At 42.9% G+C, this 26,448-nt stretch overlaps 2 protein-coding genes across 7 annotated transcripts; one reads left to right on the plus strand and one right to left on the minus strand.

Annotated features, from left to right (window-relative positions):
- Positions 1-1,965: 1,965 nt before the first annotated feature.
- MMUT (methylmalonyl-CoA mutase) lies at positions 1,966-21,041 on the minus strand. Of its 4 annotated transcripts, none has more exons than XM_051811509.1 (13): positions 20,975-21,041; positions 17,809-18,212; positions 16,753-17,120; positions 15,497-15,654; positions 14,211-14,382; positions 12,069-12,317; positions 11,681-11,792; positions 10,294-10,409; positions 9,600-9,715; positions 6,223-6,354; positions 3,895-4,042; positions 3,617-3,784; positions 1,966-2,384 (listed from the first exon to the last, which is right to left on the minus strand). In XM_051811509.1, the coding sequence occupies exons 2-13, from the start codon at positions 18,185-18,187 to the stop codon at positions 2,256-2,258; spliced, it is 2,247 nt and encodes a 748-aa protein (XP_051667469.1). In that variant the 5' UTR covers positions 18,188-18,212; positions 20,975-21,041; the 3' UTR covers positions 1,966-2,255. The 4 variants fall into 4 exon arrangements, with proteins under 4 accessions (XP_051667469.1, XP_051667479.1, XP_051667460.1 ...); XM_051811519.1 differs by lacking the exon at positions 20,975-21,041 and adding an exon at positions 20,631-20,737; XM_051811500.1 differs by lacking the exon at positions 20,975-21,041 and having other exon boundaries at positions 17,809-18,262.
- CENPQ (centromere protein Q) lies at positions 21,041-26,387 on the plus strand. Of its 3 annotated transcripts, none has more exons than XM_051811777.1 (9): positions 21,041-21,134; positions 22,644-22,799; positions 23,495-23,552; positions 23,686-23,800; positions 24,065-24,133; positions 24,634-24,763; positions 24,998-25,117; positions 25,384-25,461; positions 26,077-26,387. In XM_051811777.1, the coding sequence occupies exons 2-9, from the start codon at positions 22,647-22,649 to the stop codon at positions 26,203-26,205; spliced, it is 852 nt and encodes a 283-aa protein (XP_051667737.1). In that variant the 5' UTR covers positions 21,041-21,134; positions 22,644-22,646; the 3' UTR covers positions 26,206-26,387. The 3 variants fall into 3 exon arrangements, with proteins under 3 accessions (XP_051667737.1, XP_051667754.1, XP_051667744.1); XM_051811794.1 differs by having other exon boundaries at positions 23,498-23,552; XM_051811784.1 differs by lacking the exon at positions 21,041-21,134 and adding an exon at positions 21,314-21,425.
- Positions 26,388-26,448: the final 61 nt, after the last annotated feature.

A 26,448-nucleotide genomic window follows, 5' to 3' on the forward strand; every position in this document is an offset into this window, starting at 1 on the left:
AGAATTCCTGTTACATGTCTGGATTACAAAAGAACAAAGAAAATTAGGCAGGAGCTGTGACATACACTAAGGCACTAAGTAATTCCTAAATTGGGGATTAGAAAATGATAAGGAAATCCCTTGAAATCCTGCACTGGAAGTGTCGTGAGCACTAAAGTAGCTTTATTTTTAAAAATTTGTGGAAAATCCCTAAATTAAGTTGGCCTCCAGGACATTATCTTGTCCTGGGTTGTCACTCACAGATGCTCCATATGGAACAAGGCTGCACTCAGCCTTCTCTCCAAATACAGTGAGGTGAAGCATCCTCTGGAAAACAGTCACCTCCACCAGCCCTTGGCATGTGAAAATGGGAAAAGGGGAGAGGAATGTGAGGAGCAGGAGAAAACACCAGCAACTGAGAGGGGAGTATGTGAAAACTGAAGGAAAATCTATGGGAAGAAGAGGCAGGAGAGCCTTATGCAAGTGTGGAAAGGGACTTCTCATGGCAAATGTCAACTATCAGTACTTTTTCAGCTTTAAAAAGTAACCTGATAGGTAAATGAAACTGTAATTCAACCACCACCTCCTCAGAGTTTTTGCTCAATTTCTTGATGTTTAAAATAAAGAGTAAAATAAATATTCCTATCAGCTGATTGCAGATCAGTGACTGGAACAAGGACATCCAAGTTAATAATGTAGTGTAATGGGAGCTTCTGCTGGGAAAAACTTAGGAGCAGAACAGGTCCACATCCCTTTGTAAATGCTTTTAAAGTGTATGTAACATGAAAAATAAGCCGCTCTGTAGCAGGAAAAACTCTGTAAACCCCAAAGATCTGTATCCTGTTCATGTTTAAATACAACACTTTAATAGCCCAATCTATTATTAACTGTTTATGTACTTAATTTTTAAAAATCCAATCCAGGTGTTTGTGTATCAAATATGGCTCAAATTTATTTTTCATTTTTCAGACTCAGTAAGAAGCAAATCCAAACTTCCCCAGTAGAAACTCTGAATCATAGGTGGGTTTATCTTATATATAGGAAATTTAAAAGGCAGGGCTGCCCTTGACCAAAGATCCAGGAAAGCCAGTATAGCATTAATATCAGGGGACTAGTTGTTTTGTTTTGTTTGGGTTTGTTTTTTTTTTTTTAGTTTTGGGAAGTTAATTTATGGTCAAATTATAATATAATTCCAGATATATATATTCCATATATATAAAAAATATAAACTAATTCCATGGTATTTCCCATCCAGCTCTGGACTGTGCTGTCAACAAAATGATCTTTTCAGACATGGAAGCAGAATGCAAGTTCTTCCCTCAGGAGTGAGTCTGGGCACCTTATGTTTGCAATCACCAGCACAGTCACCCCAATGCAAACAGATATTTAAGGTAAAAACCCCAACAGATCTGGCCTGTTCACATTCTAGGAGTTCTCTCACCAAACTGAGGGAGTTTACAATGCAGACACCCACACCTGAGTGAACCACCTTTGGCTCCTTTCTTTCCATTGAGGATACTCCTCCTCCCTACTCAGATGATGACATATAAAGTTAAATAAGAAAATTAACACTGATTTGTATTAAAATAAATTGGAACTCAATGCCTTTTTTGATGAACAGCTTCATAGAATCACAGAATGGTTTGGGTTGGAAGGGACTTTAAAGCTCATCTTGTTCCAACCCCCTGCCATGGGCAGGGATACCTCCCACTAGAGGAGGTAGATAAACCATAATTTTTGAATTTCATGGTTTAATAAGATACAAATATTGTATGTGGCAGTAGCCCACGCAGGAGCAGCTGTGCACCTGTGCTCTCTCTACAGCACTGCTGTTCCCTGAGATGTCACCATTTTCCAAATCAAAGTGCTGCTGGATTCAACCATATCTCTGCTGAACTTCAGTGATTTTGCCTGAAGAGTTCCAGGTCCACAGTGACTGCCAAAAAAATGCAAAACAAGTTCTCTACATGCAAAAGAGACCAACCAAAAGAGCTGCAATTAGTTTATTTATCAGTATATCTGGAAAAAAAACTCCAAACACACTTTCGTGAATTCCCTTCATTTCCTGAAGTCACAGTTCTAGAGATAAAATTTTCTGGTGAGTACATATATAAATAATCCTCTAATAGAACAAAGCAGAGAGTTTACAACTTTCTTAGAAAGCACAAAACACCAGGCCAGGGGGCAGTAGAAGCAGTTTGTGGCTGGCCATCCCTTGTGATGATCCCGTTCCGTAGGCAAGTGGTGTAAGGCTGCTGTGACGTGACATTCCAGAGTTACATGGATTGCTGCCTCTTCTCCAGGCACTTCTCAATGTCATCCAACACCTGCACAGCTGCCTTTGGAATGCGAGTCCCTGGACCAAACACGTTGGTAACGCCAGCATCATACAGGAACTCGTAATCCTGTTCAAAAATAGATTTAAGATCTATAGTTAATGGTTCAGCTGAAAATTGCTCTTTCATTTATAGCTGTGTATGCTCTATCCTGTATGCTGGCCCTGAGAAAGCAACCAATCCCAGAGAAAGGCAGCACAGCTTCAAGGAGATGGGAAAAGTAGGGTAGTTAGGAGGTAAAAAAGAAATATAAAAAAAAAAAATCCATAGGAAAGATTTTATTTCTTTATAATCAGACTCATGTCAATCCTTGACAAATTTTCAAAAGCCAACTGGTTGTGACCCTGAATGACCTAATCTAAGTTTGATCTAACTTCTAATTTTGAAAATACTGCTGTAAACAAGGGCTTGGAGCAGATGACTCCCTGTGGTCTCTTGCCATCTAAGTTAATCTAATTTTATGATTGTCCTGAAATATCAAAAAGATCTGGGAAGCAGTTCTGCATTCACTCTTACTTTTATATAAGGTATTCTGTACCTTTTTCAACCACAGGTTAGTAGCAGCCTCGAGAGATACTGGATAGAACACAATTTGTCTCCCAGAAAAATACTACGAGTTTTGTTTGTTCAGTTTAAAAGTCTGTAATTCCTGAATGCTTTCCTAATTAGCTAACAAAGAGAGAAGTGTGGGAAAAGGGGAGATCTATGTGCAAAATCAATTTGAATCACTCTAGACAGAGGATAACCCTAAGGGTGATACAGCCAGGCAAACTGTGGATGAGCTAAGGAAAAATGTAAGAGAAAAGCACAGATGTGACTGCACAGTAATCAAACAAACTGTTCAGTAGTTTAGGAGAAAGCAGAGGGAATGAGAGGCAACACTGAGGCCTAATGATTGTGATGGTGAGGAGAGGCTGAACAGTGAATGAGATGTGTGATGGGACCTGCCAGCAGTCTTAGTCACCAGCTGTGGCTCTTCCCAAATTTATGGCTGGAAGCCATGAGGTCTCTTACGACAGGAGACAGCCTGTACCAGTGACATGCAAAGTACTGGTGATGGGAAACAACAGAGCATAAAGAACATCTCCCTGAGGCTCATCTTTTCATAACACAGCTTAATATTCCATCCCACAATTAAACCAGGATGTGGTGTAGCAAAAATCAGAACAGTTAGACCTGACAGTGCTTTGTGACCACCTTGTACCTGTAAATCCCCTCTGACACGACAGGATAGAGGAAACAGATAAAACAGCACAGATAAAGCAGCTCTTGGCCTGGATGGACAGGATGCTGCCCCGTACCTGAGGTGGGATGACACCTCCACAGATGACCAGGATGTCTGGGCGGTGGAGGGTGTTGAGCTCCTTGATGAGTTCGGGCACCAGGGTTTTGTGTCCTGCCGCCAGCGTGCTCACCCCCACGCAGTGCACGTCGGCATCCACCGCCTGCTGCGCCACCTCCCGCGGGGTCTGCGCGGAGACAGGGCATGGGACAGGGAACAGCCCCGGCCTGGGGCTTCCCTCCATTTTCAGAGGGAACATGGATGCATTTGGAACACACTGGATTCAGTCAGTCCTACCTGGAAGAGGGGCCCGATGTCCACGTCGAAGCCGATGTCTGCGAATCCCGTGGCGATGACTTTGGCCCCTCTGTCGTGGCCGTCCTGGCCCATCTTTGCCACAAGAATGCGAGGCCTGCGCCCCTCACGGTCCATGAACTTGTTAACTCTGGTGGAAAACACCTCTTGTATCACTGCAAGTCACTGAGAAGCATTAGAAGTATTTCCACACATAAAAAATGCACTGGCTGCAAGTGTAGCATAATTTCTGTACATCAGATAAAAACATCTTCTAAGTCATGGCTTGGCTATGCAATATATTAATATATTAAATTCATGTTTTATAATTACTAACCACTATATTAATATTCATGTTATACAATCACTAACTCACTTCTTGTATTTATCAGCCTCACCAATAAAATGTTCTTTTTAAAAAAACCCCACTCCACTACCCTTCTGCTTTCTAACAAAATGCTGAATTCTCTGAGGGTTTAATGAGCTGAATTACAACAAACTAAACCACAATTTTTATATTTTGAGAATAATTATGTCTGATTATTTCAAAAGTACTTGCACACAGGTTATAGAGAGAGGTCCTGGATATCACACTGTGCATCATCACCATTCCACTGGGCACAAGACTGTCCAGAGAAGGATTACTGTATCCCATATTCTGTGTACTTGTTCCATTGCCCCTCTTTTTTTGGATAGTAGCTGTTGATATTTCTCTTGTATTGAAGAGCCTCAGATATTATTCTTTCATCTTATTGCTCATTATTCATGTACCACCAGGATTTGTCTGTGAGTGGGACACTAAGACTACCCCTTCTTAGAAAGAAAAGCTTTTGTGGTTTTGTTTGTTTGTTTTGATTTTTTTTTTAATATTGTACTGGACAGCTTGAAAAGGAATTACGTCAAGACAGCCTGAGGAAGCAAACTGAGAGAGCTTGTGCTTGAGGGTGTACAGGAGTCAGGCCAGCCTAAGGACTGCTAAGAGTATCAGTGAAGCAGGTACCTGAATTGATTTGTGACATCTCTAAATCCTTTTCTCTGTATTGTTTTCTGTTTCCACATTCTTGTTTTCTTACTTCCCCATCCACAGGCTCCTTCCCAACAAGAACAGCTCCAGGTGCTCCAAGCCTGCCAAGGCTAAAACCACATGAGACCCTGGAATTCTGGGTTTGGTTTACGTGCTGGGCACTGAGAAATCACCCTTATGAAGGGCTGTGCAAAGTGACACACAGCAAATCCAGTTTTGTCACCATGTTTACTAAGTGGTACACATGACCTTGGACATAAAGGCAGGATGGTGGTGGAGTCACCATCCCTGGAAGTGTTCAAGAATCGACTGGACGTGGCACTGAGTGGTCTGGTCTACTTAACAAGGTGGTGATTGGTCAAAGGTTGGATTCTATGATCTTGGAGGTTTTTTCCAACCTAAATGGTTCTGTGATTCTCTGTAAAAAAGGGAGCTACATCTTGATTTTCAAGGAATTAGTTCAGTTCAGTTTCACGTAAAAACCATAATTACAAATACCTAAACTTAAATATTTAAAATAAGACATTCTCCAGCACAACTACTTTCAAGTCAATCTGAACATCACCACTGTGAAGCCATCAAGTTAATTCCCTTTCCAGACAGCCTGAACTCTTTAACATGTAAGCCCCAACACAGCAGGGACTGATGAGCATCGATTGGAATTACATCACCTCCCACTACAGCAATTTACCCCTGAGGGCAGCAGTGAAGGCAGAAGCTGAGAAAAGGCACAAATAGGCAGCTGTTTTCACACATACCACCATCTTCAGATGTTTTCTCCATTGGGATATGAGTAAGTAGCACCCAGAGACTGGAAGTTGTACGTGGATATCCAGACAGATTTTAGCCTGACAGTTTTAGTAAGGAACAATTATGGGTAGATCAAGATTTTGTAATATGAATTGCTGGAAATATTTTAGAGATTACTATTACACAGCCTCGAAAAGAAGCAACCCAAGGTACAGCCATTTCAGGTGGAGTTTCTCAGCTTCTCAATCCTATGGCTGCACAGGCTATCTGAACAAAATCCTCAAATCATAACATTACCTTGGTGTTTGCAAGCAAATACAAGTTCAATTTTTTACTATTGTCTTACTGCACTTAATTCTTGTCATTCTCCTTCCTTGCTTATAGGCACAAGAGTGCCTGTCATGCTTTGCAGGTCATTGTTGCAGGTCATTGCTTTGATCTGGGGATGTCACTCAGGTTTGGGAAATGCTTTTTTAGGGCATAGTGAGTAGCACATGTACCTCCTGGATTAAATGTGAGGTTATTAGATGTCTGGCTACCTGGGAAGCAATTCTCACCTATTGATGGCATGCAGGATTTCATCACTCTCTCCAAATTCCTGGCGATAGGCTCCACTCACCATCCGGTCACTGGCTTTGTGCTCCCCGAACACCTTCTTCATGGCATCTGTTATTTCTCCCACAGTGCACCTGAGGCACAGACACAAAGCAGGAATATTATCAGGAGGCTGAAAGGAAAAGAGGACACAGGCATCACTGGCACTGGCCCAACTATTTCCCTTGCTGCAGGACAAATTAATTTCCATTCCTTTCCCTTTCGGTGCTGCAACTCTGAACATGTGACTCACCCCACTGTCACCCACTAACAGAACATGCAAAGGTAATTTTAAGAAAGTACTTTATTGCTGATGTGAGAATTGATTTACAAGTGACAAGGCAATGGAGACCACTGCATGGCAAAATATTTCAGAAAATTAATCAGATTTTCTGAACAGGGATTTTTGGGGGGCTCAGACTGCAGGATCTTGCATTTGGATGCATACTAAAACACAAAATATAAATCAAGAGGGGACAAAACCAGGAAGAACACACAGAAAAGACTGACACCTAACATTCTAACTGGAATATGCTTGCCTTTCCCTTATGTTTTTATTTCAGTGTTTATTACTCTTCTCCTCTACTCCTGACTCCTTATCCACTAAGATGCAGAAGAATCTGGGAAATTTATTTGTGTACAAGTTACAACTTTTGTTTGCTACTGGACACACTGTGCACATTTGAAATAATACACACTTTACTCCTGCAGCACAAGTGAGAAAAGCAAACCAGGCTGTGCTGTTTTCTTGTACAAACATCAGAAATAACAGCCTCTGTCCTAAAGCAATTAAAAAAATTCGTGCTGAATACAACTTGCTGCAAACTTTGTCAAAGGAAAGAAATAAAAATACTGCTTTAATAAAACACAGGTGCTGAGACATAGAGACCAAACCAGTCAACCAACCAACTCAGCTACTGCTAAGCAAATTTCAAACCTCTGGAATTCACATTTTCTCCCACATTTGTTCCTTACAACCACCTGAAAGGAGGTAGCAGCCAAGTGGAGGTTGGGCCCTTCTAAAAGAGAGATAAAATCCCTGCAAACCTTTAAATCTAAAGTTCTTAAGTAATAACAGGAGTTTTGCTTTTCAGCTACTCATGAATGCTCTCCTACTGTTTACCAACAAACTTATAAACTTTTTTTTAAAATCTCTGCCACATATGCATCCACAATGAAATAGCTCTCTCTGGAGGCAGGAATACAGCCTCTTTTCTTAACAGAGTGAGATTTTTTATCAGTCTATAGCCCTTTAAAATATCTGGTGGCTGAGGCAATATGTCTGTATATAAACTGTTTATGCCTTATTAACTGCTCAGAATTACTGCTGACCAACTGTGCTGGATCAGAGCCCTTCACTGCTCAGAGATTCCCTGTGCTTCCCCAAAAGCAGGTGATTTCCCAACAAGAGGAGCTTGGCTCTTGGCTAAGCTTTGGGTCAATCTCATTAAAAAGCACAACTGTGACCAGCAAAGATGTTGTTCATTTGTGTGTCCTACAGGGCACAGGATCTGTTTCCTTTGGCAACTTATGCTGTGATTCACCCAGTGGCTCACAACAGGCTGTGCTGCCCAAATACCAATTCAAAGAAAATCAATGACCACAATGTGCCCGTTAGAACTGTCACCTTCTGTCTGCTCAGCCTCACACTCCTGCCTGTGCATTTCAGCAGTAATGAGTGGCAGCAGTGTGAAATCAGGTGACCAAGTACCATGAGGTAACAGGCTGGGCAGACAAAGGAGCAGAACAACATGATAAAATGCACTCCTGCTTTCCTTTTCCATCACTGGGAGCTGGCACAGCAGGAACTGGAGTCTGGAGAGGGACAGAAAAACAGCAACACAGATGGAGGTGAGAAAGAACTTGGCATAACCTGCCTCATACCCTACCTAACTACACCCATTTGCCTGTAACTTCTCATGAGAAATGAGGCACAGAAGGGGGGCAGCACTGCTGTTCTCTATCACCTTGGATCTGCCTTATTACTTTGGTCAGAGTACCAAAATTACTTTTCTACTTGTGTTTTTCAGAGCTGAAATCTCTGTATTAGTCCATGGAGTCACTTATTTTATTCCAAGTGAATAAGATGACATCATAATCAAAATCCATCATTTTCCATTCAGTAAGAAAGAGGCACCTGTCACTTGCTGGTGACACTGGCCCACTTGTCTACTGCTTGGGAAGGGTGAATGTGCTTTCCTTGAAAAGCTTTTCCCACGTTGCCCCAACAGAAAGGCTCCCCATAAATGTTCCCAGAGCTCACAGTCCCCCTTCAGATGCTCTGTACCTGATGCCAGGACAGTTTCTTTCTTGGTAATACCTCATTTATAGCTTTGGGGCAGAATTAAGTTTTGTGTTTGCAGCTTACAAAGTAGATCTGCAGTCTACTAAAGCTTTTACAATTAATGAAGACATGGTCACCAAGGAAAGAAACTGGGAATTAACTGGCCAGTTTTGGTACAGAAGATATGACTCCCTTGTAAATCCAACACAACCCTCCTATGTGACCTTCACAGTTCACAGACAAACATGGACTTGCTGCTGGAGACTCCTGACAAGCTCTGTATGGGAGAAAGTGTATTCAAAATACAGTTGTTAAGTGTTCAATGAAAGAATTTGAGATATCACAGTAAAAAGAGGCCAGCACTCCAATAAAGAGTGAATTTGGTTTGCTCATTTTTGGGGCATTTAGTTAATTAAGGAACAGACAGACAGGATCTATTCTCGAGACTGATGCTGACCTTGAAACAGGAAAGAAAACAGCCTCAAAAGCACCTTGGGTGAAAAAAGTAACTGTTCCACTAGACTCTGAGAATGTCTCACTGCACCACTCGAGCATCTTTGACATCTTTGCCTGACTAAGCAAACTGATTTCTCCTTCAGTCAAAAAATGTTTTCACACCAATCTGTGGTGCAAGGAAAGATGAAGCAACAGAGCATGATGAGATTGTGAATATCCATTTTCACATCTCAGACACTTCTTAAGCTCCTTGACCCATGAACCAGCAGGGTGACAGAGAAACCCAGTTACATCCTGAAGCTGGTAAGATTATGAGTTGTAAACAGCACAGTGTGTATGAACAATCTCAGTTCACACAAGATTCTTTATAACTGCATGGTTCCTTGTAAGAAATTAAAGCATGGCCTTAAGAGGCTGTAAAATACAATAATGGTCTATTTGACAGTGTGAAACTGCAGCCACTTTTTACTTCCACCTCTGAAGAAAAATCCCAAAACATCTCAAGACACCAATCTCACTGGCACCACACCCAGTAACAGTGAAAAGGTGAAAATGAGCCACTGATTTTTCAAGCAGTAGTTGCTTGTTCACCCCCAGTACCTGGCACGTGCTGCTTCCACTGCAAGAGCAAGGAGGTTTCCTTCCCCAGTGGCAGCACATTTTGTCAGAGCATCCAGGCACTGCTGGGCTGCTGCATTATCTCTGCTGGCCTTCACCTACAGCGCAGGGGAAAGATATTGGGTTAAAAGAAACTGCAAAGTGAAATGGGAATTTGAGTGTGTAAGACTGTTAGATCTCAAATATTAATTCTGAAGGCATGGAACTGGCAATATGCACTATATAGTTCAATAAGATTAAAGTAAAAAGGCACCTCAAAACTTAAAATACGTACAAGTCCATAACATAACTCTTAAGCCAGTTTTATCTACATTTTTACTGATTATGAAAGTAGATATTGATTTCTGGTTCCATAACCCTGTCCCTCAGTAGCTCTTGACAAGCTGCACCAAACAGACTGAGTGACTAAGCAATGTTACCTGTTTTTAGAGCAGAACATTGCATAGCTGTTTCCTATCTTATTTTCAGGACCTGTAATGCTCCCAGTTTTTAAAGGTTAGATACATTTTCACGAGACTATCAGAAATACAATGAGGAAAATCAAGTCAATGTAACGAAAACATTTTTGTCCAGATTCTAATACTGTGTTTCAGTATTAGAGAAATTAGCAAAGCACCTTTACTCAAGTTCTATCTGCAATTACAAGAAGTTCCCTTTTTAAAAAGGTTGTTCTCACCTTGTTGATCTTCTCAATCTGCTTGGCACGGACTGTAGTGTTATCAATGGCCAGAACTTCCACTGTCTCCTCTTTCTCCAGCTGATGCTTGTTTACTCCAACAATTACTTCAGACCCTATTTCCAGTGGAAACACCAGAAACTCAGAATACATTTGTAAACTACTGTGAAAAGACACAGTATCAACAGGACAAGAACTTTTTGAGCATTATAATGCATTATAACTATATTCATTTCAAACATGTAAGATTTTCTCTTATAGAAAGGATTTAAGTCTGTATTCTCCAGATTTTATGATGAGAGGTGATTAAATGTATGAACATTCAACTCAGGGAACACTGGGCCAGAAAAAAAGATATTAAATGGAACAATATTTATCTTACAAACTGATGTAGTAATGAGCCCCTAATATACATTGGCCATTTTCTATTTTTAAGCTTACATAAGTGAATCTTATAGAATTAAGCAGAAGTGCTGGTCTCCTGCACTCCTCTGCATTTACTTTTCTGACTTATCAAATAGAGTGAAGTTCCTACCTAAAACTACTCCATGTGAATAAAAATGGAGTGGAAAACTATATTTTAGCTTTCAGCCAGTATGAACTTATCAATCATTTTTTTTTGCAGTGCCTGATAACATTAATATGCTCTTTGAAGCAACATCAAGTAATTTACCTTGGGAGAGAAAACACAGAACTTGACTGATTATTCTTTATTGGTCTTAATTAGGACCTGCTTCAAATTTATCCTCTATACAAAGAAGTTCATTTAACTTCTTTTATGTATGAGTTATCCCTGTTTTCTGTTATTGGACTGCTACTGAAACTCAGATTACAAAAAGTAGAATAGAGTTATAAGGACACATGTAAAAATATCTCTACATATATATATATACCACATGTGTACACATTCATATACACATTCGTATATCACAAATAAAGAGCTGTATCATCCTTTGCACTGCATTTTTTCTGGTCTTCAGGAATAATGGCTTCTCCAGTAACCCCAGGAATCTGGCCAGCTGCATTCCATACCGCCATCTGGTGGCATTCCTGCTTTTTAATTCAGGAATCATGGATAAAAGCTCCTATCAGAAATTAATCTATTAAGTATTGAAGGCTCCAAATATCCCTTTAAAATGGTCTTTCTAGTGCCTTGTCTAGTCTAATCTTCAATATGTCAAGTAAGGCTTTTTGCACTGGCACTGTATTTCACAAATCTTTTTCCAGAAGCTTTCACAGGCATAAAACTATCACCATTCATTTTACCACTCACAATCTGTTACTCTTAAACCAAGATGACAAAAACCCAATGAAAACGTGTGTAAAAAACCCTTTATACAAAGGTTTCTAGTGGCAGTTTTCCCTACTTTCATCTCCCTGCTCCTACCAGAGTCAATCCTGGCTTGTCTCCGGGCTGCACACTCTTCAATACGAAGTTTGGGAATCCCCTCAGCAACGGCTTTGGCCATTCCACCCATTTCTTCTATCTCCTCAATAAGCTGAGAAATGAAGAGGATTGAGAAAGTGAGTAGTAACAAGGTCTAAAAAAATGAGCTTTGTACTTGTACTACCATCCAAATTTTTATTATGCCTACCTGTCCAGTCCCATGCTCTAAACTGTATTTTGTAAAGTTCATTCACAAAGAAATCACTGAAGCAGAAGTGTAAAATAATTCCTTGTTTAGAAGTTACCAACTTATCAAATAGTCCCTTAAAATATATTTCTCAAAACTCCCATCTCTAAAGTTTTCCCAGGATAGGTTATGCAAACTGACCTTTAAAGCAGCTTCATAGACATCATTGGTGAGGCACTCCATGAGGTAAGATCCCCCCCAGGGATCTGCCACTTTAGGAATTCCTGATTCCTCTTGGATTATGATCTGTGTGTTCCTGGCAATGCGAGCACTCTTCACTGTGGGCAAACCCAGGGCTTCATCAAAGGAATTTGTGTGCAAGGACTGTGTTCCCCCAAAAACTGCAGCCATGGCCTCGATCGTGGTGCGGATAACGTTGTTAAAGGGATCCTGGAAGGGAAAGGACAGCTCTGGAACTCAGAGGCTCTGCCATGGCTGGTCACACACTCTCTGCAGGGAAACGGGTGCAAGACTTCCCACTGAAACACTGGAATCAGAACAAAAGCTGAGAAAAGCCCAATCAGTAACAGGCATCAAATCAAATGGATTTATCACTTGTCAGTATCTTAACAGAGATTAATCCAGAAAGAAAGACAACATTATCAGTGTGTGAGTAAATTGATGATGGTAACAAATCAAAGCCTAACTTATCCTTAGTGGTGCTTAGAAGGCCTTAATGAATCCAAGTTGGAGAGGATGGAACAGGTAGGCCTGATGTCCTCCATTCTCAGAATCCAGAATTCTTGGAACAGTGAACAGCAAGTGTGTCAGACAGGTTACTAGTCAAGATCTGTTTTGGAACTAAATGTACTTAAATATTTTCATTAATGACAACATTACCTAAAGGTAGAAATTACAGTTGCAACTTGCTAGTCCTAGAAAATTGAAAGATAGCTATAGAAATAGAGTCAGTATTACAGAATATAATCTCAGTCTTTAGGTCAAAATTTTTATCTGCTCTTCTCAGACACCTGAGTTGAGTTGTATGTGAGTGTCCTCACAGTTAAAGAGGAGTTCTGGTGGTCTCCATGTTCTGAGATGGAGTGAAGACTCACACAGTGAGCTACCTGTACTTTTTAATGTGATTATTGAGAGAATTCATTGATAGGTCAAGACTGCACACCTACTTCTTGAAGGGCTTTGGTGAGATGAATGTATACAAAAAAATTTAGAGCCACCAATGTGGCCTTGAAGAAAGCAAACTGAACCAATGTGAGTTATATTATCCTCCATAAAGAATTGGAATTAATATCACTGTTTTACAGAACGTGGTAATTCTGCCTGCACTGGAGCCTTTCTGGTTCAAGTATTCCATTTAAAGAATTACAGATAAATGGGATTTGGATAAGCAAGAATGTAACACCTGATTTATAAGTAGGTACATATCTAAAGGCAGGTCAAAGGAAAATATATTTGCCTGGTGAAACCTACTGGAGTAAACAGCGGGCACTGAGAAGTTACATTAAGATAACTGTAATGCTTAGACATGAAAAAAGGAGTTATGATCCAGGCAGAAAATTATTTACACTGGAGACTTGAAGATGGCTGAATATCGTTTTAGTAATATTAATATTTTTGTACCCACACAATACTTTTAATTGGAGGACCCACAAAGGCCACTGCTCAGAAAGTTCCATTGTTTTAGTTGTACTGTGTTGTTGCAATGTAAGTAAAAATTACATTTACTTCAACCAAAAAACAAGAATAAAACCAAGGCACAGAAGTCAAATAACAATGGTTGCAATCACAACCTAAAAATAACTCCTATTGCCTGACTTTGATTGAGAAGCAGGCCTTGGAATCAGAGCTGGAACTCAGCTCTGACCTCACCTGGGAAACTATATGTGCTTCAATGATTTATTTTCTAGTTGTAATGTAAGTGAACAGGAAGAACAGAGAGTGCACCCAGTTTCTAAAGAACAGATGAGCTGTAACCATTCCTTCCCTCTTCAGCAGCTGTCATCAGGGGCATGAGTGACTTCCTTGGCTCCTCATATGCATTCTCAAGCCAGTGATCCCGAGAAAACGTGCCTCTACTTCCTTCCTCAGCTGCATTTTGAAAAGGTAACTTACAGGACAAATACAAGAGGGGGCTTCATGCTCTGAGTCCTGAATGGATATAAAGATGTATCCAAAGCTTGTGTATGCATCTGTCAAACTCAAGAGTGGGACAGGTGTCCTCCTTCAGGAAGCTGCACCTTAGTAACACCAGCAGGCCCCTTTTAGATCCACACCATGAGAACATATTTAAGTGAGGAAGATGATGACAGTCCCATTTCTAACCTGCTCAGTGAGAGACCAGCCCGAAGTCTGACAATGAGCTCTCAGCAGAAGAGATTTGGGATCCTTGGGCTTAAACATTTTCTCAATCAAGTCAGCCCAGAGCCACCTCCCGGCTCTCAGCTTTGCTATTTCCATGTAGAAGTTCATCCCAATTCCCCAGAAGAAGGAGAGCCTGTAATAAGAGCACATGAAAAGGATAAAACATGAAACCATTCTAATAATTTTGTTTCAGTAAAGGATAAATCCTACAGCAAGGTCTCTGATAATTTATTTTTGCAGATGATGGGAATGTTCCTGGACACTGATACCAGCTGCTACAGAACGTACACGTTTATGTCAATGAAGTGATTTAGCCTCCAAACAGGGTGACTGCAAGCAAACTGCCACTGCCAGCGGCCCCTGGAGCTGCTAAACTGTCCCCAGGGACTGTTTTGGGGGAGCTCTCATTCAAGCAGTGTTCCAGCAAGTACAGACAGTGACAGTGTAGTGCCAGGGAATACTCCCAGACACCATCTACTACTGCAGTTACACTCACAAACTACTTATCATGAGAAGACATTACATATTACAAGCAGGCTTTCATCCTTTTCCTGATAATTTTAATCAAAATCCAAATCAGTTTAATCAGGGAACAGACTGATCAATATACTTTTACTTACTTACAGCTTTTATGATTTTTAAATGTAAACATGCACAGTTCACACCAGTAAAAGTCGTTATACTAAAGATGCACTTTTTTAACAGTGAATTAGCTATGGAAACAATGTGCCAAAAGCTCTTACAGAATTCCCTGTCACTTCGAAGTCTGAAAATAAGGCTGTGTCTTATTCTACATGATCCACTTGGATCTTGCCACAGATGTCAGGGATGGGTTAATTCATTTGATTTCTACAGCTTGAATGTGCAACAGGCTCCATGCACCACACCTCTTCTTTTTTAAACTCACTGTATAGTTAGGGAATCTGTAAATAAACAAGACTACTGAAACTATAATTCTTGCCTAGTCTGGCATTAACTATACAAAAAATACAATATTCTGCTGAAAATTAAATTAAAATTGACCTTGACAATGCTTGTGCATGAGCTTTATTCAGTTTATTAGCCTAGGTGTTGGACAAAATAGATTTTACAACTGAAATGACATAACAAAAACAAACCCAAACCTATCTGCAACGTGAGCATTGCCAACATTGCTTGTATGCCTAAAAATACAGAATTTCATATTAAACTGTCTTAGAGGTTTTACCAAAAAGTGAGTTGTATACTTGCAAATTTCTTGAGCTCACCTTGGTGCAAATTCATCAATGGTGAGGCCAGCTTTAAGCCCAGTTCTGCAGTACTCCAAGCCATCTGCTATAGTATAAGCTAACTCCAGAATGGTGTCAGCTCCTGCCTCTTGCATGTGGTACCCACTGATGGAAATGGAATTAAATTTTGGCATATGCTGTGAAAAAAAGAGACAACAGGGTATAACAGCAAGGGGTAGGGTGGATAATTGCTCTATCAACATTCACAAATAATCCATTCACAGAATCACAGAACGGGTTGAGTTGGAAGGGACCTTAAAGCTCACCCAGTTCCAACCCCCTGCCATGGGCAAGAACACTTTCCACTGTCCCAGGTTGCTCCAACCTGGCCTTGAACACGTCCAGGGATGGGGCAGCCACAGCTTCTCTGGGCAATCTGTGCCAGGGCCTCGCCACCCTCACAGGGAAGAATTTCTTCCTAGTATCTAACCTGAATCTCTCCTCTTTTAGTTTAAAACTGTTCCCCTTGTCCTATCACTACCTGCCTGTGTAAAAAGTTCTCTCAGTCTTTTTTATAAACCCCCTTAGTCACTGAAAGGCTGCAATGAGGTCTCTTCCTGGAGCCTTCTCCACTCCAGGCTGAACAACAGCCTGTCTCCGTGGCAGAGGTGTTCCAGCCCATTCTGTGCACTCCCTGTAGACTGCAAATATAATCCATCCCTATGAAATGGTGTTTGCAGATCTTTACTTCATGTGGTTTCACCTTTTTGCACTATTCACTGTGCCTGTACTATCACTCACCATGCTAAGTATTGTTCTCCATCACAGGCTGTGTGCCACCTTTCCAATGAAAATGCAACTAAGAAAACAACTGGGAGCACTGAACTTCTAGTCATCAGTTCCAGACTTCACTCCTTTCATTACCTTCTTCTCATGCTTAATTTTGCAGCAGAAGCCTCTCAAGACTCTTACCTCTTTGCTCCTGCAAATAATGCTTAACTATGTGGCTTCTTACTGTCTCTGCAAAGAACAGCCTGAATGTTCCTCATCTCCAAGCTTCCTGCATCCTTTCAGGCTTAGGCTCACCTTAATCTGACTTTGATTGGGACTGACTTAAAAAACCTTCACATTTATGTTGTAAGTGATTTGGGATCTTAACTTCTCCTGCCAGCCCTTTCCACAACCTCACTATTCTTCACTATGACAGGTCTTCCCATCTTGTGCTTTGTTCTCCAAAGTGCCTCATAAATAGTTAACTTGACATAGTAACAGAAGCACATTTAAGCAATGAATACCTTTGAGGTGTACTGGAAGATGTCAGCAATGATCCTCATGGATGGCTCTGGGGGGAATATGTACGTATTGCGGACCATGAACTCCTTCAGGATGTCATTTTGGATTGTCCCTGTCAGCTTGGCCTGGGGCACTCCCTGCTCTTCTCCAGTCACAATGAATGTTGCCAACACGGGAATCACTGCCCCGTTCATTGTCATGGAAACAGACATTTTCTCCAAAGGAATTCCATCAAAAAGGATTTTGGTGTCTTCCACAGTGTCAATGGCAACTCCAGCCATTCCAACATCTCCTCGAACTCGTGGATTGTCTGAGTCATAGCCACGGTGGGTGGCCAAATCAAAAGCAACAGACAATCCCTGCTGGCCAGCTACAGGAAAGAGAAACAAAAAACCATGGTATCAAAAGATGTAGAAATCCCCAAACAACTCCTCAACAACCACGGAGAATTGGTTTGGGTTGGAAAGGACCTTAAAGATCATCTAGTTCCAACCCCCCTGCCATGGGCAGGGACATCTGCAAAGGACAACACTCTGCAGAAATATTGGGAAAACTGTTCTTAAATAAGGAAAATCCCCATACTTTGTATTTAGCAATATGCCATGAATGACACTATTTATAGGTATTTATGAGTTCCTTCAGAATATGAGATGGAAACCGAAAACGTCAGAATGTGCTATCACCAGAAGTTAAGTTACATAGTTCAACATTTTTTTTCCACTACAATTTTCTCTCATGGTCTCAAAACAAGTGTGAAGTGCTCCATAATCTCTGCTGGTTGGACTCTGGGATGGAGCCAAATTACGTCTCTCTATGTGTTAAGGTGCAATAACTAAAACCAGCATTTAACACATTCCTTTTCCACAGCAAAATGAAGCAAAGGCAGTTCCAGAAATGATCCAATTTCCCAATAATAAAGAAATACAGCGCCACTGGGAAGATCCCATCAGAAACCCAAACTCATGAGGCAAAACAATCCCATTTGCCATGTAACTCACTGAATCCATGTTCCCCACTGCTTCACAAGGCAATGTTTTTTCCCAAACCAGCTGCCCTACCTTTTATGTTGTCCTTGTAGAACTTGTTGCTCTCCTCCACCGTGCTGAATCCAGCATATTGTCGGATTGTCCATGGCCTATAGGTGTACATGGTGGGATAGGGCCCCCGAGTGAAAGGTTTCACCCCTGGCAGCTCCTCAGGGAGGTCCTTGGTGTCCCTCTTGGAGTACAACGGTTTGATGTCGATCCCCTCTGGGGTGTGCCAGATTAAATCCTTGGGGTTTTTGCCTTTTAGCTGCTTTTCAGCCAGGGCAGCCCATTCTGGGTGCAGGGGCTGCCTGTGCAGGGAACGCCACGTGCTCCGGCTGGCTGGAATCTGTGCCGGGGATGTGTGGTGGCACGGCCGCAGCCGCAGGATGACGTCCCTGGCCCTCAGCATGGCTGAGCTGTCAGCTTGGGGTGAGCTGGACAAAATAAATACACATATCTGCATTATCATTTTCCTCTAGCCAAGGAAACGTTCCCAAACCCGTCTATATTCACATCGTAAATGTGTGACTTATTCAGTCCCTCAGCAGCACCATCGTTAATCAGTCACTGAAAAGCCAGTGTGAGGCACGAAGATGCCATGCCCAGCTACCCTCTGACCTTCCCATCTCTCTCATCTATGAATTCCTTAAAGGCAAAGAAGGACCCTCTTCCAGGAATGGGGCAGCCAAGGCTTCTCTGGACAACCTGTACCAGGGCCTCACCACCGTCACAGGGAAGGTTTTCTTCCTATATCAAACATCAAGGAGGCACTCTGCAGAAAGTGGACTGTCAGAAAATTGCTGATATATCACAAACTTTGGTAAAGGTGGCTTGGGCTGGATGGTAACCAGAGACACTGAGAAAAAAAGGAGAAAAAGATTGTGGCGTGTGAGAACACAGGGATAATGCAAGAGCTCCAGAGCTCATGCCTCCACACGTGAGACTGGTATGGAAGACAACTTTAACTTTCTCTGTGAGGGTGGTGAGGCCCTGGCACAGGCTGCCCAGAGGAGCTGTGGTTGCTTCGTCCCCAGAAACGCTCAAGGCTGGATGGGGCTTGGAACAACCTGGTGTAGTGGAAGGCATCCCGGCCCACGGCAAGGGGTTGGAATGAGATCATCTTTAAGGTCCCTTCCAACCCAAACCATCCTGTGATTCTGTAAGCTCAGTAACTCCTGAAAGCTGTAAGTTCCTTTGCTGCTGCTCTCCATACCCTATCCCTGTTTCTTTCTGAAGCCACAACCTTTACAGCTTGGCTCCAAGGGCCACTCACCTCCTCTCTGCCTCATTTCCTTCACAACCCCTGGAAAATCACACTTCCCTGACACCCTTATGAGAAATATCACATAAAACTGGAAAACACCTCTCTCACCATTATGGTGTTGCAGCAACACTCCAAACACATGCTTTAATAATATATATGCTAAATGTGGTATGTATATAACCTGCTGGGCACAGAGGAGCACCTGAGGAGCACTCATTCCCTGTGGGCATGTGATGCTGCAGCCAGGATGAAAGGTAACCTGGGCCCCCACTGCTGCATCAGTCACAGAATCACAGAATGGGACAGGTTGGGAGGGACCACAAGGGGTCATTTGGTCCAACCTCCCTGCTCAAGTAGGGTCCTCCCAGAGCACATGGCACAGGACTGTGTCCAGACAGCTCTGGAACATCTACAGTGAGGGAGATTCCACAAACTCTCTGGGCAACCTGTTCCAGTACTCAGTCACTGCACAGGAAAGAATTTCTTCCTCATGTTCAGGTGGACCTTCCTGGGCACCAGTTCCAGCCCATTCCTCTTGTCCCATTGCTGGGAAACCCCAACTGGTCCATCCTCTGCCCCCTCCCTGCAAACACTGACAGACATGGACGAGGTCCCCACTTTCTTCTTGAGGATGAACAGGCCCAGCTCCCTCAGCCTTTCCTCCTAAGACAGATGTTCCAGTCCCTTCATCATCTTTGTCACCCTCTGCTGGAGCCATGTAAGAGACTTAAAAATCATAATTGTCTTAACCACTGTTAAGATCACTGAAGGACTTTGCCTACTATGCCCAAACTGTATAAAGAAGCTCCAACCACAGAAGCCCACCCTGTCCAAATACGCCTCCTGAAACTGGGAAACTGGACTGTGAGTTAAGCCACCTGAACTTGAGATAAGATAAAGGCGGTACTACTGTCCAATTATCTCAGATCTAAGGAGAATTAAACAAGCCTGGGGGAGAGGAATGTATCCACAAGGAAAGCCAACTCAGCAGCTGTGCTGAAAATCAGCCCTGGCTGGGTCTGGCAGGGGGAGGCCATAGCCCCCAGACTCATTTCTGAGCCCTTCCACCCTATGATCCACAGTGTTGCAAAAGACAGTGTAAAACTCCCTCCTGCAGGGGAGGTGCTTGGGCACCCCATATCCCTGAACTTATATTAATCCACTGAACTCGGTGTTTTGTGGAACCCTCGCCACCAAGAAGCCACGGGCAAGAGGACTACAGGACACCTTCTGAATCCATGAGGTGGTGATATCTGCCTACTCTTTGTCACTCTCTTTCTCTCCCTCTCCCTCTCTTTTCTATTTCTTTCTCTCTCTCTCTCCCCCTCACATTTACTGTTAAATAAAATCCGTACTACTGGCATGTGGTCCCTCTTGCACTTTAAATGGGCTAGAGGCATCTCTAATAATCGTAATAATCTGATCACAACAATCCGCTCCAGGAGCATCACGTCTCTCCCGTCCTAAGGAGCCCAGAGCAGGGCACAGCACTCCAGATGTGCCTCCCCAGGGCTGAGCAGAGGGGCAGGATCTCCCCCCTGACCTGCTGGCAGTGCTGTCACTAATACACTCCAGGACTGTTCCTCACCGGGCGCAGGACGCTGCACCGGCCCTTGCTGAGCTTCAGTCAGTTCTCTGCCCATCTCTCCATCGCCAGCCCCTCACCCCGAGGGAGCCCCAAAGCCGCCCTGCCCGCTGTCCCCCCTCAGCGCCCACAGCCGGGGGGTGACCGGGCGCCCCCCGCCACCGCCCCCCGCCCACAAACACGCCCCCTCGGCGGCCAATGGGGACGCGGGGCCGGGATGGTGTCAGGGTTAGGGGATCGGGACAAGGACAGGGACCGGGACAGGGGCTCCGGACATGGATATGGACAGGGATAAGGGCAGGAATGGGAATAGGGACAGACAACCCCCCGTCCCCCCTTCCCGTTACCTGTCTCGGCCCCTCCGTCAGCGCTCGGATCCCGCGCACGCGCAGCGGGCGGGAACGTCAGTGCGCGTGCGCGCGGGGAGCGCGGTTTATTTTATAACGTCCCCGCGGGCTGTGGCCGGAGCGCTGAGGAGGAGGAAGAGGAGGCGGCAGCGCCGGGCCGGTGAGGCTCGGGGCGGGATTAACCGGGAGGAGGGAGAAGCTTTTTGTGGAGATGTTACCCGGGGTGTTATTAGGCAGCGGCGGGAGAGCGGGCGTTTAGGGGTATTGGGAGTATGGGTGGAGAGGACTACGACTCCCAGCCTGCGTTGCACTCGGTGTGCGAGTGCGCCGAGCAGCGCTGGGGAGCGGTGCATGCCGGGAGTTGTAGTCCTCACGCCATCTCTTGTGCGCTGCGAAAGCTGTCCGGCAGCATCGGCAGTTGTGGAGGGGAAAGACAGCGCTTACTTACGTGGTTTGGGGTTTATGTACCTTTTATAGGGCTTGCTTACCTCGTTTAGGCATTATTTACCTCTTATAGGGCTTCTTAACATGGCTTGCCTGAATAAGCCTGGGGCTTATTTACCTGGTGTAGGGTCAGTCACAACGCTCCCCTGGTGAGCCGTGACAGGACCTGAGTGAGGGGAAAATGGCCTGAGGGGATGAAAGAAAAACTGAATATATATAGGGAAGAGAAGGGGGGTGGGATGTTGTGGCTGTTCCCTTCTGTGGGATTGCTCTTCCCTCTGTCTCTGTGGTAAGTAAGAAAAGAAACTATAGGTTTGAATGGCAGCAAGGACTGTTGTGATTAGAGGCTAAGGTAAGAAGGTCTGGTAATTGGATGACTGTGCATTAGAAAGATAAAATCACACAATGACTTGGGTTGGAAGGAACCTTAAAGACCATCTAGTCCCACTCCCCTGCCATGGGCAGGGACACCTTCCATTACCCCAGCTTCCTCCAAGCCCCATCCAACCTGGCCTTGAAAACTTCCAGGGATGGAGCAGGCACAGCTTCTTTGGCCAACTTGTGCCAGGGCCTTACCTCCCTTTCAGGAAAGAGTTTTTTCTTAATATGTCATCTAAACCTGCCCTCTTTCAGTTTAAAGCCATTCTTCCTTGTCCTGTCCCTCCAGACCCTTGGGCAAAGTCCCTTTCCAGCTCTCTTAGAGCCCCTTTAGGCACTGGAAGGAGCTCTAAGTTCTCCCCAGAGCCTTTTCTAGGTGAACACCCCCAGCTCTCCCAGCCTGTCTCCACAGCAGAGGTGCTCCAGCCCTCAGAGTGTCTCTGTGGCATCCCCTGGACTTGGTCCAGCAGCTCCACATCCTTCTTATTTTAGGGACCCCAGAGCTGGACACAGTGTTACAAGTAGGGTCTTTTGAGAGGCAGAGAATTTTATACTGATGGAAACCTTTAAGAACAAATTAGTCTTTTCTCAGGTCAGTTCTGTTGCTTTGCCATTGCTGCTCTTTGACATACCCGTCATGCTGCCTTTTGACTTTATAAACAGATGTGAAACAAGTAAGAGTTTGTCTAAAAGGCAGATGGGGATGCTTTTTTAGGAGTCCTGCACTTAGGTAAATATACGAGATTTAGGCTTTAGATTAGCAAATATGCGAACATTTGTGCTCATTTAGGCTCGTAATTGCTAGATTTTAATTTTGTCTTTTCCTTCTGTTCCCGTTGGTTTACAGATAATGAAACCCCGCCACAAACCTTCCACTAAAATGGGGGAGACCCCTGGTGGGAGATCAGCAAAAAACCCTTTTAAGTCTCAACACAAACTGAGGCCTTCCAGCAAAAAAAAAGGAACAGATGGAGAAGGAAGAAAACAAGGTCAAAAAAGACAGGTATTCATTATTTTGGATCAAAGTAGAAAAGTAACCAAAGGGGGGGGGGAAAGAGGTATTTTTGCCCATTTTTAAACTGAAATTTCTAGAGAACAATTAAGTAATTAAATGTAACTCGAGGAAATGCCCAGTGTGAACAGCTCTTTTGAGCAGCCTTGACTGCTTCCTGGTTTCCAGAATTCCTAGTTGGGTGCTACTGTGCCTGTCACAAGTAGAGGGAAGCATTGCCTGATCATGAGCAAAAAGGTAAGCTGGCTGTGCAGTTGTGAAGAGCTGCTGAACAGCATCTGATTGAGCAGAGTGATCAGGTCAGAGTTCATTCAGCTCAGTTTATTCACCTTTGGAAGATATTCTCTGCCTGTCTCAGGACAGGGTTCTCCAACAAGGTCTCTTGCCCAGCCACTGAACTGTTGAACAGCACGATCTCAAGATGCTGCTGAACAGACAAACATCCTGTGCATTTATTTCATGATCTCATTCTTGGAATGAGAGGAATTGGGAAGAGTGCTTTTTTTTTTTCTTAGCCTGTTTGGCATGAATTACTGTTGCACAGTTCAAAAAAGGTGGTTTTTTAGTGGTTAGTATCAAAGGCTTCTGTCAGGCACTAACACAGTGGGTTGATGGTAGTGGATGGATGATGGCACAGCAGAGGATGTTTCAAATTTGCCACATTTGCTACAAATTTTTCTCTTCAGCAGGTCACTGAGACAGTGAAAAGGACAGTTAAGGAGCAGAGAGACTATTCCCCTGGAGGTAGGACCTTGTTCTTTCCTGTTAAATCTGAACTGTTACACCTTTGACTCCCATCTGACTGAAATGAGTCACAAAATCATCTGTCCAGGTTTGACAAATCATATTTTTTCCTTTTCTTCCTTTGTGTTAACAGGAGAAAATGTTTCTTCAAAAAAAGTGAAGCTTTCCAGTGCTACAATAGGATCTTGGCAGACCCTCTCAGAGAGCAGTAGACAATTTCTGGAAACTGTAGTGGATTCAGCAGTACTGTAAGTGCCAAATATCCTGATGGTTCTTCTTTGTTTCCACAAGGAATAAAGTAAAAATTGTAGTATTGCTTGAACTGGAAATGCTTTGGAGCTTTTTTGGGCAATATGGCTGTCTGTCTATATTTTATGCAATATAATATAACACTTTCTATCTGAAATTGGAAATTTTTACCTAGAGAAGTTCTGACTGTCTGCACTTCATTTGATGTGTTCTCTGTGCTTGCAGGCTTTGTGACAGGAATTCTGCCTTTATTTTCTTTCCAGATCTGTTTTGTACCAACAGAGGAAGGAGAAAGATGATGTTCAGAAGCACCTCAATGTACTGAAAAAAAGGTAAGAAATTATAAATTAAAATAAGAGTGAGAGAAGAGATTTTTTTTACCCAGTTATTTTGTACCATGCTTTGAGGACAAGCTAAACTTTCCCTCTGACAAAAAGCTATATATCCTATATCATGTTCAGGTTTTACTAAAATGTTGATTATTTGGAAGCAGCTAAAATGCTGATTTTAGAACTTAGTTTTATTTTGAAAAGCAGAAGGGTCAGAATAGTTTATAATCAGGGAGTGTGCAGGCCAGTGGGATGGAAATCACACAAGGTCAGTGCAGTAGCAAAGGTGAGAATGGTGGGATTTCTTGTTCCTGGTTCCTTCTTTAGATAGACATCTATTCCACATGATTTTGGTAAAGAGTTCAAGACAGCTTTCCTTCCTGTCTGGAGCCTTTTACTTCACTGGCAGCAATTGGGCTAAACTGAGTTTAGTTTTTCCCCAGAGAAGTAATTAGTCATTTCGAATTCCAAACAAGTCATGTTTTCCTTTTTCTACACTTAAGGGTGCTGAGAGTTTTCAAGACTGTAAAGGTGCCTCCAGGGAAGCTGGACAGCCTGAAGAATATCCCAAGCCTTCAAATGGCAGAGAGACAAATGCTTGAGGCAAATGAGGAATCTTTGGCACAACTGCAGGTAAAAAAGGCAAGAAAGGGAAGGAATTACCTTTCCCAGCTGCTGCTACTCAGTGTGTGTTGTAACCTTTTAGTAGAGAGCTGGCTGTGCCTATGTTCTTGTGGAGGGAGTGTCCACTCCTCATCATCACCCACCTTTGCTGCACAGCAGTGTTTCTGTCTGGATTGTTCTGTACAAAAGGCTCCCTATCTTTGAAGTAAATTTTATTCTGGTTTTGTGTCTGTTTTGTTTTAGGAAGAAATAACTGAAGCTGAGCGATCAGCAGAGCACATTGAGGAAACTGTGCAGCAACTGCAGTACAAAATCCAGCTGCTGAAGAACCAGTTAGAGGAAGATGAAAAAGAGGCCAGGAAGGTACCTCCAATAAATACTTCTGTACTCTAACCTATAGGAATGGACTAACTTCCAGAGCTGTCATAAACAAGCTGTTTCTCAGGGAATGTCATTTAAGGAAGGCCTCGTTTGCCTTTGGGAATGACTCTTTTCAATTTTACCAACTTTAGTTGCAAAATTAAGAAGTTTAGTTTTCAGAAGATGGGTAATGACAGCCAGGTTATTTTCCTACTGGGGAGCCTGATGTTTGGGTTTTTTTGGATTATTTCTTCTTTTTCCCTTCCTAGGTATTCCAGGAAAATGGCAGTGGTGCACTCCACCTTCCAGAACTCCCCAAGCACAGTTTGCAGGCACCTACTTTGCAGGTGAGTGTGGAATATGTAATATATTTATATACATATAGATAACAGTTATTTATATAAAATATATATATGTAATACTTTGGTTATGAGAAGGAAAGCAACAGAATGTGCTTTTATCACATCTTCTGTCAGGGGGGGCAATTCTGAAAATTCAGAAAAATTGGAGAGATTTTCTTTTTCCTTTTTTTTTCTTGTTTCTTTTCATTGGGAACTATGTACTTATGTTTTAAAAAGAGAACAAAACCCTGGAAACTCTCTCCATCCCTGAAAGTGTTCAAGGCCAGGTTGGATGGGACCTTAGCAATCTGGTCTAGTGGAAGGTGTCCCTGTCATTGGCAGGGGCCTTAGAACTGGAGGATCTTTAAGGTCCCTTCTAAGCTAAATCACTCTCTGATTGGAAGGATCACTTGTCTCTTCCTAGAAAAACCTGTGGTCCTAGGGAAACTGTAATCATACCTGAAACATATCTATAACTGTTGAAGGGAAGACTTACTCTTTGTCTTTTTGAATCTTTTTTTATCTTATTTTGGCTACAGCTGGGCTGCATGAAAGGGGAATTCCTGCTGCACTTGACAAAAGCGGGTTTTATTTGTTGTCCATCATTCTTCCCTTCTTTAGGAAGAAATTTTGAAGACAAAGAATCAGAAAGGTCTCTTAAAGGATTTGAACACTATTCAGCAGTCAGCTGACTTGAAGAACTTGTTAACCCTCATTGAAAAGACCTATGAGAAGGTGGACTTGCTTTGAGAAGATGAAATGTGTGGAGTCTCCTTTGAAGGAGATAATGTCGGCCAGCACTCTGTGTTAATGTAGAGCAGCAGGATGCTCAGTATGGAAACTGTTTTCTTTCTAATGGCTTTGCTGTTGTGACTGCTGAATTTCCCTTAAAACATTTTCTATGAATGTTGGTATATAAATCTGTAGATACATTCTGGGACTCCAGTGATTTATGTCAACTATCAAGGATTCTTTTGGGTTTTGACTTGTGAT

The sequence above is a fragment of the Manacus candei genome, unplaced genomic scaffold (genome assembly GCF_025592945.1).
Source record: "Manacus candei isolate 608988 ecotype Guabito, Panama unplaced genomic scaffold, ASM2559294v1 h1tg000007l, whole genome shotgun sequence".
NCBI lineage: Eukaryota > Metazoa > Chordata > Aves > Passeriformes > Pipridae > Manacus > Manacus candei.

Coding starts and splice junctions, on each gene's coding strand:
- MMUT (XM_051811500.1), bottom strand. CDS start 18,247: ATGATAATGCAGATATGTGTATTTATTTTGTCCAGCTCACCCCAAGCT. Junction 9,716..10,293: donor AGATTGAGAAGATCAACAAG/GTGAGAACAACC, acceptor CCTGCGCTGTAG/GTGAAGGCCAGCAGAGATAA. Junction 6,355..9,599: donor GTGGAAGCAGCACGTGCCAG/GTACTGGGGGTG, acceptor TCTGTGCCTCAG/GTGCACTGTGGGAGAAATAA.
- CENPQ (XM_051811777.1), top strand. CDS start 22,647: ATGAAACCCCGCCACAAACCTTCCACTAAAATGGGGGAGACCCCTGGT. Junction 23,553..23,685: donor GAGAGACTATTCCCCTGGAG/GTAGGACCTTGT, acceptor TTGTGTTAACAG/GAGAAAATGTTTCTTCAAAA. Junction 24,134..24,633: donor CTCAATGTACTGAAAAAAAG/GTAAGAAATTAT, acceptor TCTACACTTAAG/GGTGCTGAGAGTTTTCAAGA.